Source organism: Theropithecus gelada, chromosome 14, assembly GCF_003255815.1.
Source record: "Theropithecus gelada isolate Dixy chromosome 14, Tgel_1.0, whole genome shotgun sequence".
Classification (NCBI taxonomy): Eukaryota; Metazoa; Chordata; class Mammalia; order Primates; family Cercopithecidae; genus Theropithecus; species Theropithecus gelada.
In genome coordinates this window covers 86,423,618-86,442,538 of record NC_037682.1, presented here as the reverse complement: position 1 = coordinate 86,442,538, position 18,921 = coordinate 86,423,618, and the positions used below count along the sequence as shown (strand labels likewise).

At 36.6% G+C, this 18,921-nt stretch overlaps 2 protein-coding genes across 7 annotated transcripts in view; one reads left to right on the top strand and one right to left on the bottom strand.

Annotated features, from left to right (window-relative positions):
* Positions 1-12,449: 12,449 nt before the first annotated feature.
* Positions 12,450-18,762, bottom strand: ANKRD49 (ankyrin repeat domain 49). 3 transcript variants are annotated; one of them, XM_025357427.1, is made up of 3 exons: positions 18,331-18,762; positions 15,213-15,435; positions 12,450-13,973 (listed from the first exon to the last, which is right to left on the bottom strand). In XM_025357427.1, exons 2-3 carry the CDS (start codon positions 15,345-15,347, stop codon positions 13,512-13,514), a joined length of 597 nt encoding a protein of 198 aa, XP_025213212.1. In that variant the 5' UTR covers positions 15,348-15,435; positions 18,331-18,762; the 3' UTR covers positions 12,450-13,511. The 3 variants fall into 3 exon arrangements, 2 of the variants coding, with proteins under 2 accessions (XP_025213212.1, XP_025213211.1); XM_025357426.1 differs by having other exon boundaries at positions 12,455-13,973; positions 15,090-15,435; positions 18,331-18,553; XR_003115671.1 differs by having other exon boundaries at positions 13,608-13,973; positions 14,918-15,435; positions 18,331-18,553.
* The window catches only part of MRE11 (MRE11 homolog, double strand break repair nuclease), a 78,490-nt gene continuing 78,026 nt past the window's right edge, over positions 18,458-18,921 (top strand). For 2 of the 4 annotated variants that reach the window (XM_025357423.1, XM_025357425.1), the window contains exon 1: positions 18,492-18,682. The gene's annotated coding sequence lies outside the window, so the exon portion shown is untranslated. Of the gene's footprint in view, positions 18,683-18,921 lie in introns of all 4 variants that reach the window. The other 2 variants (XM_025357424.1, XM_025357422.1) reach the window with 2 other exon arrangements.

Genomic DNA, 18,921 nt, shown 5'->3' with positions numbered 1-18,921 from the left:
TGCTACACACACGCAACATGATTGAATAAGTAAATGCTGATGAATCCCAACTTTCACGTTGTAAATTATTACTATCATTAAGCAAATTGTAGTTTCCAAGCTCTTTTGTATTCACAAAACTAATAAACTAATAACTAACTTTGCAGATGAAATCAAATTCAGCAAATTTTAATTTGAAGAGCAAGTAGAAAAATTCAGGGTTTTATTTGGAGCATAAGGTTGCTTTTGTCTTGGTTTTGGTTTTGCAGTCCTTAAAAAATGGATTACGTTGTGGTGTTAATTTTATGAAAGTTGAATGTGCATTGTTTTATACTATTAAATCGTTCTACAAGGCTTGCAACCAAATACAGGAAACCTCCTCTGTCTCCATTGTACCCCAGAGCCAAACACTTTTAATACCAAATCCTTATATTGCTGCTTTTTATGTTTTTCAATTTTAGATATCATGTTGATTTTCATACTCCCTGTGTCACATATACTTACTGCTCCTTTATACTACTATTATAGATAAATTGAAATTTTGACTAGAGTAATATTTAATGTTTACATTACTATCACAATTATATTAGGCTAGTCTTGCATTGCTATATACTTGAAACGGGGTAATTTATAAAGAAAAAAGATTTAATTGGCTCACAGTTCTGCAGGCTTTACAGGAAGCACGATGCTGGCATCTGCTTGGCTTCTGGTGAAGCCTCTAGAAACTTACAATCATGGTGGAAGACAAAGGAGGAACAGGCAGCTCACATAGCAAAAGCAGGAGATCGTGCTCTCTCTCTCTCTTTCTTTCTCTCTCTCTCTGTAGAGAGATATCTATCTATATTTTATATATATAGAGAGAGGCAATTAAAAGGTTGTGTGGAAAGGTTGTATTCCTTTTTTATATCTCTGTATTTTTGCACTATTTTCTGAGAGATTTTCTGAGAGATTTTTCTTAACAGGAGTTTGAATTTCAAACTGCTCCCCAGTACCCACAGTGTTTCTCCAGGCAGTTCAGGCACTCCTCATTCATTTAATACATATTTATTGAATGACGGCTTTGTGTCAGGAGCTTTTATATGTGCTAAGGATGTAACCATGAGCAAAACATACAAAAATCCCTGCCCTTATGTAGTTGAGCTCACATTCTGCATAAGATTTGATTTGAACAGAGTTGTTGATGTGTGTGTATGCGTGTGTATAACTTTCACCTAATATGTTTGGAGTGAATTCATTGCCATTCTTACCCAGCTATGTTACTGCCAACATGCCTTGGCTTTTCCTGAGCCCTTCACCTATCAGAAGTCCATATGGCTGAAATAATTTGACAGGTGAGTTATGGCAACTCAAATGGCAGAAATAATTTCCAAAAATTTATTCTAAATGACTTATACTCATTATATCCTTACCTAATATGGGTTTATATAATTTGAAAGCAAAAACACCTAGATTTCATTTGATTGACTCATGATGCTATTTTAACATTATATTCTTAATTTTTATCGAGAAGCAATGGGAAAAAGTCAAATAAGAAATATTTCTGAATTTTAAGCAAAACTATTTTTAAAGATGCTGTTCATTCTGTCAACTATCATTTGTAAGTTTTCACAGAATAAACTTAAGATTAGTTTCACCAATATCAGAAATGGTAAATCTATACCTAAAGATCTTACAGGCATTAAAAAGATAGGAAGATATTTTGAATAATTTGATGCTAGTAAATTTGACAATTTAAATAAAATAAATTACTTAAAAGGTTTCCAAAAGAGACACAAGAAAAAATATAGCTTTAATAGAAGTAGTTATAAAAATATAACCACTAAAAATATGGAATTTAAAATTAAAACACATTCCATAAAGAAAAAGCCTCACTGGTACATTCTTCCAAACATTTAAGAATGAAATAACACCAATTCTATCTAACCTCTTGCAGGAATTAAAAAAAAAGTTAACACTTCCCAACTCATCTTTATACCAAAATCTGAAAGAACATTACTAGAAAGGAAAATGATAGGTCAGTGTCTCTCAAGAAGATCAATTCAGATATTAAATAAAATATTAGCAAATGTAACCCAAATGTAACATGTTAAAAAATGGATAATACATCACAATCAAGTTTTGATCATTGCAGGAATGCAAGGTTGTTTAAAATCAATACTGTATAACTTACCACATTAAAAAAATTAAAAAGGAAGAAATGAAACTGTTATTAGCTGTCAACATGGCTGTATACACAGAAAATTCAGGCCAGGCGCGGTGCCTCATGCCTGTAATCTCAGCACTTTGGGAAGCCAAGGCGGGTGGATCACGAGGTCAAGGGATCAAGACCATCTGGCCAACATGGTGAAACCCCGTTTCTACTAAAAATACAAAAATTAGCTGGGTGTGGTGGCGCATGCCTGTAGTCCCAGCTACTCGGGAGGCTGAGGCAGGAGAATCGCTTGAACCTGGGAGATGGAGGTTGCAGTGAGCTGAGATCGCGCCACCACACTCCAGCCTGGCAACAGAGTGAGATTCCGTCTCAAAAAGAAAAAAGAAAAGAAAAGAAAATGAATGTACAGGTAAGCTATTGGAATTAATAAATTTATCAAGGCCAGTGGACACATGGTCAATAGAGAAAAATAAATGTTACTTTTATATAGTAAAAAAAATTAAAAATGGAATGTAAAAGACAGTAACATTTATAACAGCGTTGAGAGCCAAAAAATACATTAAGAATAAATCTTTAAAAAGAGAGAAAGAATTCCAACAGAATACTCTAAAACATTGTCAACAAAAAGTAATACCTAAATAAATGCAGAAATATATTACAGTATATTCAAGAACTGTAACACCGAATATTACAATGATGTTAATTTTCCTCAACTAGATCTAGAAATTTCATGTAATCCCAATATGAATCTCAGCAGGGTTGTTTAAAATAAATGTTGACAAGGAGATTCTAAAATTAGAAAGTAAATGTAGCACTTTGGCAGGCTGAGGCAGATGGATCACGAGGTCAAGAGTTTGAGACCAGCCTGGCCAACGTGGTGAAACCCCGTCTCTACTAAAAATACAAAAATTAACTGGGTGTGGTGGTGCGTGCCTGTAATCCCAGCTACTGGGGAGGCTGAGGCGGGAGAATGGCTTGAACCCAGGAGGAAGAGGTTGCAGTGAGCCGAGATAGTGCCGCTGCACTCCAGCCCGGGTGAAAGAGCAAGACTCCGTATCAAAAAAAAAAAAAAAAAAAAAAAGTAAATGTAGTGGGCAAGAATGGTCAAAACAACCTTGAAAAATAAGAGTAAAGTTGGGATATCTACACTACCACATAATAAGACTTACGATAAAGCCAAAATATTAAAACTGGGGTATTGGGGCAAAGATAGCTCAATGAAACAAAATAGAGTCTAGAAACAGACCCAACTAAATATGATCACCAGATAAATGACAAAAGTTTCACTGCAATGTAGTGTGTGTGTATTTGTGTGTGTGTGAGGGACTATTCCTTTTAATAAGTGGCATTGATAAATTGGATATTAATATGGGAAAATGAACTTTGACTCCTACCATGTGTCAAATGCAAATATCAACTCAAAAATAGCACTAAAGGTAAAACACAAAAGGTTCTAGAGTATAACAATGAAAAAACCCTTCATGATCTTGGGGTAGACAAATATTTTTCAACCAGGAAACCAAAAGCACCAATCAAAAGAAGGCAATAGATAAATTAGAGGTCATTAAAATTAAGATATTCTCAGGCCAGATGCTGTAGCTCATGCCTGTAATACCAGCACTTTAGGAGGCCGAGGCAGGAGGATGGCTTGAGCCTAGGAGTCTGAGAACAGCCTGGGGCAATATAGCAAGATTCTGTCTCTACAAAAACAAATACATGAATTAGCTGCACATGGTGGCATGCACCTGTAGTCCTAGCAACTTGGGAGGCTGACAGCATTGCTTGAGCCCCAGAATTTGAGGCTGCACTGAGCTCCGATCACACCAGTGCACTCCAGCCTGGGCAACAGCACAAGACCCTGTCTCTATAAAGTAAATAAATAAATAAAATTAAGATATTCTCTTCATTAAAATCACCAGTAAGAGTGTGAAAAGGCAAGCCACAGACTGAGAGAGCATATATCCCCAAAATAACTAGTATTGAGAATATATAAAGAACTTGTAAAAATAAGAAATGACACATCCCAGAAAGAAAATGGAGAAAGATGAAGCACTTCATGAAAGAGGAGATCCAAGTGGTCAGTCAGCACACATAAAAACATTGCTTCACATCATTGGTCACCAGGATAATGCAAATTAAACTACAGTGAGCTAATACTACAGGCCCACTAGAATGGCTATTTAAAAAAAAAGAAATGAAAATCAACAAACCTGGCAGTAACAAGAGCCATGGGCATGTGGAGCAGTCGGAACTCTCATTTCCTGCTAAGAGTGTAAATTGGTACAACTACTTTGCAGAAGTGTTTTGGCAGTTTTTACTAAAGTGGAATATAAGTACATCCTGTGGCTCAGCAGGCTTTACTAGATATGCACTGAAAGGTATAGTACGTACACCAAAACCATGTACTAGAGTGTTTATGGCAGCACTATTCATAAAATCCCCAAACTGGAAACAATGCAAAATCCCACCAAAAGTTAACAATATCATGTATATATAAATTATTACATATTCGTATAACAGAATACATCAATAAAAAGAACAAAACCCTACTACATGCAGAAATGGAGAAATTTCATAGACGTAATGTTGAGTGAAATAAACCAAATGCAAAAATATACATAAGTTACTATATTTATGTAGGCAAAACTAAATGATGGAAATAAAAGTTAGATTGTAGTTACCTTTGAGGGAACACTGAGCGGAAGCACAAAGTAGCTGTTGGAGGTGCTGATTATGTTCTAGATCTTGAGCTGGGTGATAGTTACATAACCCTATTCACTTTGAAGAATTCACGAAGATTTCTGAATTTTACTTTGTGTATGCTATAGTTCTACAAAATTATACAAAAATTAAGAATATTTTATTTAGAAAAAATGTCTAAAAATATTTTTACTCATAAAAATGGGGTTTATTTGATCAAATCAAAAAATATGCACAAAACAAACATAAAGAAAGGCTGGGCACCATGGCTCACACCTATAATCCCAGCACCTTTGGAGGCCAAGGCAGGAGGATTGCTTGAGGCCAGGAGTTTAAAACCAGCCTGGTCAACATAGCAAGACTCTGTCTCTATAAAAGAAAAATTAAAAAATTAGCTGGGCGTGGTGGCTTGCACTGTAGTCTTAGCTACGCAGAAGGCAGAGGCTGGAGGATCAGTTGAGTCCAGGAGTTCAAGGCTGCAGTGAGTCATGATCGTACCACTGTACTCTAGCCTTGGTGATAGAGCAAGACCCTGTCTCAAAAACAAAAAAACAAACAAACAAACAAAAAAAGCAATTACTGTCTTCCTCTTTTTTCTTAATTACCAAAAACCTTAAAGATAATCTATCAATTTTAGTAACTATATTGATTTAGGTGGTTTATTTCCTTCTTTCTCCTTCTAAATGGCTTTTGATTTTTTTTATTTCCAATCGTTATATGTGTGTCTTCAATTATATACCAATGCATATTCTCTTGAAAGAAGTTACTGATGCAAATAAGTATGAAAGGTACTGTTTTAGGTATGAACTGTGGTTTCCATTTTTCTCTTTTTAACTTTTTTTTAGGTTCAGGGGCACATTTGCTGTATAGGAAAATTACATGTTGCAGGAGTTTGGTGTACAAATTATGTCATCACCCAGGTAATAAGCATAGTACTCAATAGTTTTTCAATCCTTACCAAAAAAACTAAAAATGAACAACAAAAACAGAATGAAAAATCCCCAGGATAGTTGGCTTATCCTTTAAAAATTTCAATTACAGTCATGCGTCACTTAATGAAATGTGTTACTAGGCAATTTCATCCTTGTTCAAATATCAGAATGCACTTACACAAACCTAGGTGGCATAGCCTACCACACACCTAGGCTACTTGGTATAGCTTATTGCTCCTAGGCTACAAACCTGTAGAACATGTTACTATACTGCATATGTAGGCAATTGTAACACAAGGAAAGTATTTGTGTATCTTAAGAAATCTAAACATAGAGAAGGTACAGTAAAAACATGGTATAGTTGACTTTAAAAGGTATACCTGTAGAGTGTGTACTTCATAAATGGAGCTTGAAGAACTTGGTGTTTCTCTGAGTGGGTTAGTGAGTGGTGGGCAAATGTGATGGCCTAAGATAGCACCGAACACTACTACAGACTTTATCAACACTATTGACTTAGGCTGCACTAAATTTATGCAAACATATTTTTCTTTCTTCAATAATAAATTACCCTTAGCTTACTGTACTTTTTTTTACTTTATAAACTTTTAATTTTAAAAAACATTTTAACTCTTGTAATAACACTTAGCTTAAAATGCAAACACCTTGTATAGCTATGCAAAACTATTTTTTTCTTTATAGCCTCATTCTATGAGCTTTTTTGTATTTTCAATATGCATTATTTATATATTTTTTTACTTTTTAAACTTTTTTGTTAAAAACAAAGACACAAACACATACTTAGTCTAGGCCAACAGAGGGCCATCATGATCACTGTCTTCTCCCTCCACATCTTGTCCTCTGGCAGGTGTTCAGGGGCAATAACACTCATGGAGTTACTCCTATGTCATCTCCTATGGTAATAATGCCTTCTTCTGGAATACCCCCTGAAGGACCTGCCTGAAACTGTTTTATGGTTCACTTTTTTTAATAAGTGGAAGAATACCATAAAATAATGACCAGAAGTATATTATAGTAAATTCATAAACCGGTAACATAGTTGTTTATTATCATTATCCAGTGTTGTGTACTGTATATAGTTGTATGTAAACATGACTGGCAGTGCAGTAGGTTTACATTTAGCATCACCTCAAACATGTGAGTAATGTGTTGTGCTATGACCTAATGACAGCTACAACATCACTAGGTGATAGGAAATGTTTAGCTCCATTATAATTTCATGAGATCACTGTCAGTATAGGCGATGCATCATTAACCCAAGACTGACTGTAAATGGAAAAGACCAACACGACCACTAGATGGAGACAAAACCCAAGACTAAAGTTTTCTTATAAAAAGTTACACATTCATGTAAAAAATGAAGTCTTAAAGAAATAAAAAGTTTTAGTATATTACCAGAGTAAATAGGTTACTTCATGCTACTTGTGCTTAATTCTATAGATCTAACAGGTTTCAAGAAATCATCTCAGTTTGTCTTACAGCACAACCGAATAAACAATGGAATGTTGAATGCTACCGTTTTTCTTCGGAAAAGTAGATGCTAAAACCACTTTGGTAGCCTCTTCTAGGTTCTAACAGTCCTGATTTAAATTAAAAGCCAGCCAAATCCTTCTTATATAGTAATAAACAATGGGACGTTGAATGCTATCGTTTTTGTTTGGAAAAGTAGATGCTAAAACCACTTTGGTATCCTCTTTTAGGTTCTAACAGTCCTGATTTAAATTAAAAGCCAACCAAATCCTTCTTATATAGTAACTAGCTATCTTTTCAAATTTCTTGAATCCTGCCAAATGGACTAATTATTTTAAAGCAATTATTTTGTTTCCCATTCTGTCATTTAATGGAGAAATTGCACCTTCTGATTATAAAGGATGTGTTACTTGGAATTTTAAAATTCCAGTGAATTGGTGAAATGTATTTTTTTAAATAACAGGCCCCCCCTGAAGATATATCCCTAGAATTTGAGGATGAGTTCATCTTATGCTTGCCATGGAAAATAATAAAAGAATAAAATTAGTCATTTCTGGATATCTATTTTTAAAAATCAACTTCATAAAAATATAATTTATGTACAAAAACCCTATGTTACTCTTTAAAACCCAGTGACTTTGACAGTTGTGTACACCTGTAAAATCATTACCACAATCAAGCTATGGCGTATTTCCATCACCTCCAAAAGGTTCTCCCTGCCCTTTTGGAGTCCAACCTCTGTCCCTGTGACCAAGAAACCACTGAACTGCTTTCTGCCTATAAATGAGTTCATGTATTTTCCAAGAAGATATTCAGTTGTTCCAGCACCATTTGTTTAAGAGAACGTCCCATTGAATTCCTTGACACCTTTGTCAAAAATTAATTGATCATCTATATCTGAATTTATTTCTAGACTGTATTCTGTTCTATGGATCCACATGTCCATCCACCAATACTACACTGTCTCAATACTGTTGTTTCATAGCTAGTCTTAAAATCAGGTTGTAAAAATCCTGATTTTAACGTTTTCTTTTTCTTTTTTTTTGACACGGAGTCTCACTCTGTTGCCCAGGCTGGAGTGCAGCGGCGTGATCTTGGTTCACTGCAGCCTCCGCCTCCTGGATTCAAGGAAAAGCAATTCTCCTGCCTCAGCCTCCCGAGTAGCTGGGACTACAGGGGTGTGCCACCATGCCCAGTTAATTTTTTTTTTTTTTTTTTTTTTGTATTTTCAGTAGAGATGGGGTTTCACCGTGTTGGCCAGGATGCTCTTGATCTCCTGATCTCGTGATCTGCCCACCTCGGCCTCCCAAAGTGTTGGGATTACAGGTGTGAGCCTGTTTTCTTTTTAAATATTGCTTTGGCTCTTAGGATTTTCAACTACTAGGATTTTTGCTTATCTATGTTTGTGTGCCATAAAATGCAATTCTCTCCTTGTTGCATGAGTCCTCTTATATGAGGTGTCTAAAATAGTCATGCTCCTAGAAACAGAAAGTAGAATGGTGGCTGCCAGGATCTGGGGCAAGGGAACATGGGGAGTAGCTATTCAATGAGTATAAAGTTTTAGTTATATGAGATGAGTAATTTCTAGAGATCTGCTGTACAATCTAGAATCTCCGTAATTCTAGAGATCTATAAGCATTGTGCTTATAGATAAAAAAATACTATGCACTAAAATTTTAAGAGGGCAGATTTCATGTTAAGTGTTCTCACACAATAACAAAACAAGAAATTTGCACACATGTATGGAATCCTACATGGAAGGGGAATAAAATTAATAGATTTAGTGGCCAAGCATGGTGGCTCACGCCTGTAATCCCAGCACTTTGGGAGGTCGAGGCCAGCAGATTACTTGAGGCCGGGAGTTCGAGACCAGCCTGGCCAACATAGTGAAACCTGGTCTCTACTAAAAACACAAAAAATTAGCTGGGCATGGTAGCACACGCCTGTAATCCCAGCTACTTGGGAAGCTGAGGCATGAGAATCACTGGAACCTAGAAGGCAGAGGTTGCAGTGAGCCGAGATTGTGCCAGTGCACTCTAGCCTGGGCAACAGTGAGTCTGTCTCAAAAAGAAAAAAAAGAAAAATTAAAAAAAATTAAATAAATTTAGCTATAGCCTATACACAACATATACTTTATATGTGGATAAATGGCAAGCGTATTTAAAAGTAGATATAAGTAACTAAATTCAAAAAATATAAACTGCACCTTTAAAAGAAAATGCAGTTGCTTTTGCTCCTGATAGTAATTTTTATGTCCTCAAACCCTACTGTAAATAAACTACATAAAAATAATATTTAAGAAAATGGAATTTTGGTTATTATGATTGACAGACTAACTGGTGGTATATAGATAATATTTAAAAACACCACAGGTAAAAAGTTGTGATATTTGAACATGAGCTTTCTGGGAACGTAAGAAAATACACTACACATGCACCAAATGATGCATTCTTTAATCAACTTCACAAATACATGTCAAATACTAGTGTGTGGTGAAGAGGAAAGGTGGTAGAATCAGATAGACAAACCTCCATCATGCGCACATAGCATGACAATGGGCAATCCGTGTAAGTTCCATAAGCCTGATTTCCTTTTGTACAATGATATGTATCTCAGATAGTTGTTGTGAGGCTCACATGGTATCACACACGCGATGCACATACAGCATAGTTGGCCTACAGTGAGCACTCAGTTGTTAGCTATTGTCACAGAGGTTTGGTGTACCACATCTTATATATATAAGAACGTTCATAAAGATCAGATGATTTCATTCATGCATTACATAAAAGATGACTGGAGGACATTGATAAACACATGTAGCTTTTTTTTTTTAAACAGTATGATTTCAATGTATTTCATATTGAAATTTATTTTTAAAGTATTAAAGAAATTGACAAAATAAATTACACCATATGATTTTTACATTTAAATAACAAACTAGCCTACAACAAGATAGACATTATCCCTGATTTACATATGAGAAAATTGAGGTTTTTTTTTTTTTTTTGTCCAAAGTCACCCACAGGTGGCACTGAGGATTTGAACTCAGTTTGTCTCACTCAAAGTGTAATGCTCTGTGTAACCATCCTTCTTTGCCTCCAGGGAATGACTCAGGCATGTAGATCTGTGCTTTCAATGGACTAGCCATTAGACAAACATGGCTGAGAACTTGAAATGTGACTAGTCTAAATTCAGATGTGCTTTAAAATACACCCTGTATTTTCAAGATTTACTATCCAAAAAAAACTCAATAATTTAAAAATATATCTCTCATATTTTGGATGTATTATCCTAATATATATACATATAATTAATTTTACCTGTGTTTGTTTTAATATGGCTCTTATGATTTTCAACTTCTAAGATTTTTGCTTATCTATGTTTGTATGCCATAAAATGCAATTCTCTCCTTATTGCATGAGTCCTCTTATATGAGGTATCTACAATAGTCATGCTAAAAACATAAAATTACGTACGTGGCCCACATGTTTCTATGTGTTGGCACTGATTTAGATCATTTCCATTTAGGTTCTGAGAAGTAAAATTTTGGAGTTTCAAAGGGAAATTTCCAGGAATTTAAAACATCAATCAGCTACACTTAATCCTTCTTGGTTTACTCTCTTCTGAACTTAATAAGCATAGACCTTAAATATCCTTTAGAGAAAGCATTTCATATTGAACAAATTGAGTGGTCATCTAGCAACCCTACAGATGGACTGGAGCATCTTATGATAAACAAATTATAGGAAAGACATAATCAAGGATTTGGTGATCTTATTTTGCAGGCAGTTGCATAAATTCCTAGAGCCAATGCAGGCAGGGTCAAGATGGTACATGTGTTGATCAGGAATCAAGAGTTGATCCAGAGATTTCATTTTGGTATAGGACATAAATCTCAGAATAGTCTCTGGGCTTCTTTTGATCATGATTTTCCAGCATAGTGTTAGATAACATAATAGATGTCAAATAATAAAAATAAATGTCTTCATATTATAGTATAAAGACTTTAAATCCCACCACTGTGGTAGGCTGTGGGTTGAAAGGCTCCCTGGAAAAGCATATTTAAGATTCATAAAAGCAAAGCCAACTAGTTCCACTTTAGGCCTAAGAATTATGATATGAACCTTGAACATTCACAAAAATTATCTCTTCCTCAAGCATAGGTTAATCAAAATTAAACCCTTAGTTATGAAAAACTCAGATTTTATTTTTTAATAAGTCTTCGTATAGGCTTTTCAAGATTAGAGAAAATTCTGTTTGCAAACTGAGCTATTTAGCCTGCCTAAACTGGAAAGTAGAAGTAATCCTTTCAAAGCACAATTAGTAACTGCCTTCTGTGGACAGAGCAGTCTAGTAAATGTTCTGGAAAGTATAAATGAAGCAGACAATCCAAATTCTGCCCTCAGGGGTGGGATTTGTCTTATATGTAGAATTTGCTCTCTAGCCTCAGTGAGTGTTGAGGTCTGAAAACAAGGGAGTAGACACATCTTAGGTCCTTATTGGAAACAAGACTTCTTTGGCTTCATACTTAAATGGAAAGTTTACATGGAATCATGGGTGCAATCCATTCTCAAATGAGAAAGGAGCCATCAGCTCTGTGACTTTCAGGCTAAGCCGCCTCATTCAGCAGTCTGCTTGGATAAGTAAGGTCTTATTCTATCATCACTGCCTGTCAGCTGTACCTGTCATTTGGTGTCACTAACTTAGGCCAGATCAAACAGAAAGCAACCTCTTTCTGCCACAAAGCATCTCCCTAGACAGAGATCACAACATAAACTAAAGCACTAACTCTCAAGAGCCTGTTGTCACGATGATTCAGTTCATATATTATCTCTGACTTTTCTGAGATCATCTAATAAGTTCTAACCAAAAATAAATATTTAATATTTCATTAAATAACATTATTACTTAGTCTAGGGTGACTGGGTTACATAGGATGGCTTGAAAGAGATAAGCCTTGGTGGACATTTCAAAAATTTAACTGAAGTAAAGAGCAATTGGTTTAGTTCTCTTCCCCTAGAGTGTTCTCATGTTGAGAAGACAAAACTTTGGGAACAATCACAGAGGGGCTAGGTACACAATGCAAAATTGCTGCTGGAGAAACTGAGCGAGTAGATATTAAATAACTAAGTGCACGCTGGATGAATAATGTTCTGGATCCAAGAAAGACATACACAGGTAAAAAATGAATTCATGCCTTTTGTGTTGTTGAAAACTTGTACTTTATTTTTCTCAAATATTTTTACTTATGCTTTTTGTCATTATCCACAGTGTTTTTTTTTTTTTTTTTAAGCCTGAGCCACTTTGTGGTTTTAGCCTCAATATAATAATCATCCCCTTACTCTTAGACTAATTCCTTTTCCTCTGTCACTTAGGCTTTGTATAGTTTGTAAAAATGAGGACCTTAGAAAATCAACATTTCCTGTGAACTTGAGAGACTATATGAGCAGTGCCCCAATCAGTAGGATTAGGCATGTAAAACCAGTTGGATAGCAGATATATTATGATCTCTTGGACAAAGGTATAGTTGTGGGCATGTCTACAAGGTCATCGTGATTTGCCATTAGCATAAGGATCATGTAGGTTGACCAGGGTGAGGTAGGACTATCCACAGGATTGTGTAAATTGTGGTAGGGGAGGCAGTATACAATATTCATGAATTAAACACCTAGCTAACTGCTTTCCTGAAATGGTCTGTGTTCTAAAAGACAAAGATCTAGGTTTTTTGCTGTTTTTTTCTTTAACTTATGAAGATGCAAGCCACTAATACGTTACTTGCTCTAGTTTAAAGTGAAAGCAACTGGCTATGGTAAGGTAGAGAAGACAGCTAAATTGTATCAGAATATTTAAGACTTCTAAATTAAGTTCTGAGTTACCTCACCTTATAAAAATATATGTCAATATACTAAGTACTCAACAAAGATCCAGGATGTGGGATATTTAAAAATACATTTCTCTTGGATCAGCACCAAAAATATCAGTTTCTGTACAACCCGTGTCAAGTTTCTAAGTATACACACATTAAAATTATTTCTGATAAAAAATCACAAACTCCACAGAAATCATTAAATATATATGCAAATTACTTTTAAATACATTCTGACATCAAAGTCAGGCAATTCACTTGGAAGAATGTTATAATGAATATCACTGAATTTTTGTAGTAAGATGTTTGACGTCAACTTTGATTATGGGAATACTTTACATCTCACACAAAGGAGGCACTGGTACTTAGAAAGTTAAGAAAATTACTAGAATTGTTAAGACTGAGGTGAAGAATTTGTACAGCCTTCCACAATTTCAAAGAGGTAGTGATAGATACTTGTCCTCCTGGCAATATCAAATGCAGTTTCTTCCAGGTTGTTTTTCAGCCCTGGTTTGACGTAACGGTTCATCAAGAGGAGTTCTAGGGTATCCTTGCTGTCTCTGTTTCCAGCAGCAAGATGCAAGGGGGTCAAGAGGCCTTTTGTTTGGGCATTGATATCTGCATCATGCTGCAGTAAGAAAGAAGCCACTCTGGTATTATTCCACTTACAAGCACTGTGCAGGGGCGTCCAGCCATCCACAGTCACTGCATGAACGTCTGCCCCCTGTGCAATGAGCTCCCGGACAATATCTAAGTGTCCACTGTAGGCTGCGCGATGAAGAGGGGTATACTCATCTTCATCCCTAGTGTTCACATGAGTGGCCTTTTCAGAAAGTAGTCTCCGCACTGTAGTTAGCTGAGAAGAAAAATGGAAATCTTTCAACTCAACTCAAACCAAAACAATAACCAAAACAAAATTGTCTTGTGGTGTTAGATTTAATTAAGTTGAATAAAAACTTGTTAGTAGATGACTTTAAAATGAAAATAATTTAAGATCTCTTTTTTGGGAGGAGAGGACTACTGGTTTGAGAATGAACAAGTTAGTGTTAACTATACTTTGTTGCTTCTAAGAATGAGATTCTCTGAATATCAAACCATACCCTTACTCCTGGTCCAACTAAGGTTCATTGCATAAAAGCTTCAGTCCAATGAATATCATAGGTTTTAATTGTATTTAATATTTTATATGTTATCTGTGAAGAAAACATAACTGCTTGATTTTTCTATTGGATTATCACACCAATATATACACTGTATGAAACTTTTAAAAATAAAACTTTTAACAAAAGAATAAAGTATTAATAAGGAATTCTAGGGATTTAAGAGCTCAATTCCTTCTCAATACAACCTTAGAAACATCCTTTTAGGTTGTAATTTTTAGTTTGTTCTATGGGCCTCTGGTTAAACGTGGCATGCTCTTGGGTTAAAAAGCTATTTAAAATGCAAGACCCTTTTAGTTATTAGTTTACTAAAACAGACATGGGGAAACTTAGTAAAATTAGGTGGAAGTGGCCAAGCAGAGGGAATAGGCTTTTGATGTTCATTCCACTTGGATGATCCTGGGCAAATTAATATTCCTGAATCTCAATTTCTTACTCTATAAAAGAGAAGAATATTACTTATAGAGATACATGAGGATTAAATAATGTAATAAAGTACCTGGTATAGTTAGTATTTAATAAATGTTAGTTTCCATCCTCTTTCCTAAATGATCCTAATGACTTTATATAAATGATTTTAAAATATAGATGATTGCTTGCTATCTTTCTAGATAATTATCCTTAAACCCCCAAATAATACCTAGCATGACACTTTGCAGCTTAATATGTGCTTTCATGTACATTGTCTCATTTGGTCCTCACAATCAAGAGATAGGTATGACGGCCATAATAGGAAAGGCAGGCCTTCTGGCTTGAACCCAGTGCTATTCCTACTGTCACACTTCCTTCTGTAATTTTTTTTTTTTTTTTACCCGATTTTTTTCAGCAGCCCAAAGAAGCAATTTGCTTGGGTCTTTTTCCATTTTTTTTTCTTGCAATCGATACCACTCTTCATTTTTGTCATCTTGCTCCTCATCTTCATCAGAATTGCCTACCCAAAGACTTTGAGTACCAGTAGGAATAAGGTGTCCATGTGTTTCCAACAATTCAAGTTGGTTAAAGTGTTCAGAAAAATCCAAGGAATTCTCTTGGTCTGGTATTCCATCATCATTTCCTTTTTCTTTTTCCATTTTTACTACTATTCTAAATAAAAAGCATTTCAAATGCCAGGGTATAATCTTCCTAGAGATAAATTATGACTGCTTTATTCATCAAGACCTGAAAACACAAGTACAAAAGTTATTAGTAAAACAATAATTCAGGCTTTATCAACTGCATAGATAAGTCTCGCAAACATATACAATTAAACCCTGTGTAAACTCTTGTTTTTCTTATGGTATTCCTTACATACACTAAATACTGGTGCTGACAGAAAACAACAAAAGAAAGAAGCATTAGACCACTATTAGATCACAGATGATCTTTAGTGGTCTAATGCTTCTTACTTTTGTTGTTTTCTTCTAAGTGAACTATATTATTGTATAACTATTATTATTATTATATTATATATATATATTTTTGAGACAGAGTCTAGCTCTGTCGCCCAGGCTGGACTGCAGTGGCCGGATCTCAGCTCACTGGAAGCTCCGCCCAGCGGGTTCACGCCATTCTCCTGCCTCAGCCTCCCGAGTAGCTGGGACTACAGGCGCCCGCCACCTCGCCCGGCTGGTTTTTTGTATTTTTTAGTAGAGACGGGGTTTCACCGTGTTAGCCAGGATGGTCTTGATCTCCTGACCTCGTGATCCGCCCGTCTCGGCCTCCCAAAGTGCTGGGATTACAGGCTTGAGCCACCGCGCCCGGCCATAACTATTATTTTTAATCTACTGGTTTAGGTATGATGGTATTATGCTAAGAGTGATGAATGCTTGAAGGTTTTGAAGTATAACTAATACAATGAAGAAGGTGCATTCAAGATTTTTATAAACTAGATACACAGATAATATAGAGCAGAAATAAAAACTTCTAATTCCTAAAAAAACTACTTAGAAGAATCAGGGATTCTTGAAGATGTTGGCCCCCAAAAGGACATCTGTCCCAATCTCTCATTGGAGCAGATATCTTTATCACAACATCTACACTAATTATCCTATGTCTACTTTGATAATTTCAGGCCTAGGAAAATTCACTGCTTTAAAAAGTAGTCCTATTTATTGATAGGCAACTATAGTTCTTAGTTGGGTCCTTGTTTTCAACTGAATTTTGGCTGTCATTCATTCCTTCATTCAACTAATATGAATAGAATGTCTGGTATGTGTCAATTTCTGGGTACTGGGATTCAATAATGAGCAAGATCCTCAGGAAGCTTACTCTAGTGTAGGTGACTGGCAAAGATGTCATGTGACTGGCAAAGACAACATGATAAGTACTACTACAAGACCTTATCTAGAAACCATGAGTATACAGGAAGTTCATAATTCCCCTAGTTCTAAGGGATTAAAGAAGGCTTCCTGAAGGAACTGATGTTTATTCTGTTAAGCCGCCATATTAATTTATAAACCAGTATCAGCTTAAAGAGTTACACAGCATATAAACCGTAATCAATTACAGAAAAGGAGAATAACCAATAGTTTAAAAATACCAGTTCCCGGCCTCCCAACTCTATTTGTCGAAATCTTATCAGTCTTTCGAGGCTCTTCTCAGATGTTATCTCTTCCATTCTTTCTTGATCCTCTCATTTAGATCACTTTCTGCTTTCTACTTTTTTTGGTGCTACATTGTATTTCACCACTAACTTTGTTCTTGTTTTTGCCCCTTAAAAGATTATAAGTTTAAAGATAATGACCACATTTAACTTATATTTATCTCCTACTTGTCTATAGAAGGCATTAAGTATGTGTAGCATTATATTTAATTAAAGTCTTGTAGCTTGATTTTGCCTGGAAGGGATTCTGAGAAGTTCCAGAGTTAGGCATACCCCTAAGATACTGATTTCTGGTACCTAATCTCACAAGTTTAACAGTATACAATCTTAATGTGGTATTAAATTTTATTACTAGTGGCAATAGCACTAAACTCAAGTTTAAATCTATTACTCACATCCAGTAACTTTTCTGGACCTGTTACTTTATTGTAAAATGTAAGAATTTTACTAAAGTGTTCCTAAGGTCAATCCGGCTTTTCAGTTACCCTTGGAATCAGAGACACCCAATCAGAATCGCTTTGTGTTTTATTAATTCTCCTGGAGTTTCCACTTTTTCTTTGATTCTCAAACTAATTCCTGAACCTTGCAACACAAAAGTGACCATACATCAATTCATTAAACACTTAACAGAGGCTAAAAAATAAAAGTTCACTTGTAACTATATCAAATATAGTAACCTTATACCACAGATCTTATCCTCTTCCTCAACATGCTTTTCCTTTTAATAAAAACTCCCTTTATATAAATTTTGAGTTTACAGATTCAGATACAACAAATTATATATAAAATTCTACTGGTATATTTAGTTTAAAAAGCCAAACCTAGGCGCATCTACCCGATTCACAGTTAAAAAACAAAACTGATTACTTGATGATGACATTCCTGATATTCCATCAGGAAGATCAGGGTACGTTTCCTAACTTAAAGGGCATATCCTATTTTGAGAGAGATCCGAACTATGTCAACTCCTTACAAACAACTCAGTGATGGGGGTGGGGGGGAGTATAAACCTTACAGATGAAGGAGGTTCAGATAGATAAAACAACTTGCCCTAGATCAAGGACCCTTCAGTGGAACTGAAAGGGCAGACGTTCTAATTCAAAAGTTCCACATTATTTTTCGCTGCACTATACATCTTACTGTTATCAGCACAAAGCAATGCAGCTGTGCTGAACTCAAGGACCTATGGGTGACACCTGTAGAGAGTCTGGCGCGTGGGAGGGAGGGAGAGGGGATCCAGCTTCGACACTCTGCCACGGGCCGGGAACTCACAGTCCCGCGAGCTCCGCCTGAGGCCTTCTAAATAGCCAAGAGCGGAGAAGCGGCTTCAGCCCTACCTGGGGACCAGGACGCGGCCTGACCTGCAGGGCTCGGCCTGTGTCCACAGGCTACCCACCCGCACTGGCTCAGGAGTTCTTAGATGGCGCGGGTCCACCAGAAAGCGCGGTCCGGGACAGGGAGTAACTACCCACCTGACAGAAGCGAAAATCGCCGCCTTGCATCTCACTTCCGGGTTTGTCTCCTCGGCAGCTCAAGATTGGCTCCTGCGTGAGGGCGGGGCCTCGCCGCTACTTTCTCCGCCCCTTCACGGCGTGCGATAGCCAATGAGAACCGAACTGGACTTGAAGCGTCTACGTTTCCCATGAAGTGTCGCGAGAGAAACGGACGCCGTTCTCTCCCGCGGAATTCAGGTTTACGGCCCTGTGGGTTCTCAGAGGCAAGTTTGGACCGTGTTGTTTTCTTCTCACGGATCTTGCCCTTTCTTCCTGGAAAGAAGACAGCCTCAGGTCCCTATTGTGGGGCTTTGAAGAGTCCAGGAGTGGGGTAATTTAGGAATCGCATTCGTCTCCTGTTTCTGCAGGTTCCCAGGCTGAAGCCCAGAGTTAACTGGAACCTCGGAAAGAACGGGCCGAGTGGGCCGGGGAGGGGTCCTGGCGGGCTCCGCGTTCTGATTTCCAGGCGCCGGGCGGTGAGGGCTTGTTGAGGCTTGGAATCCCGACGGAATCTGGAGCTCCAGATGTGGTGGGGGTTGTCTCGCGGTGGCAGCCACTCTTCCCCAAACC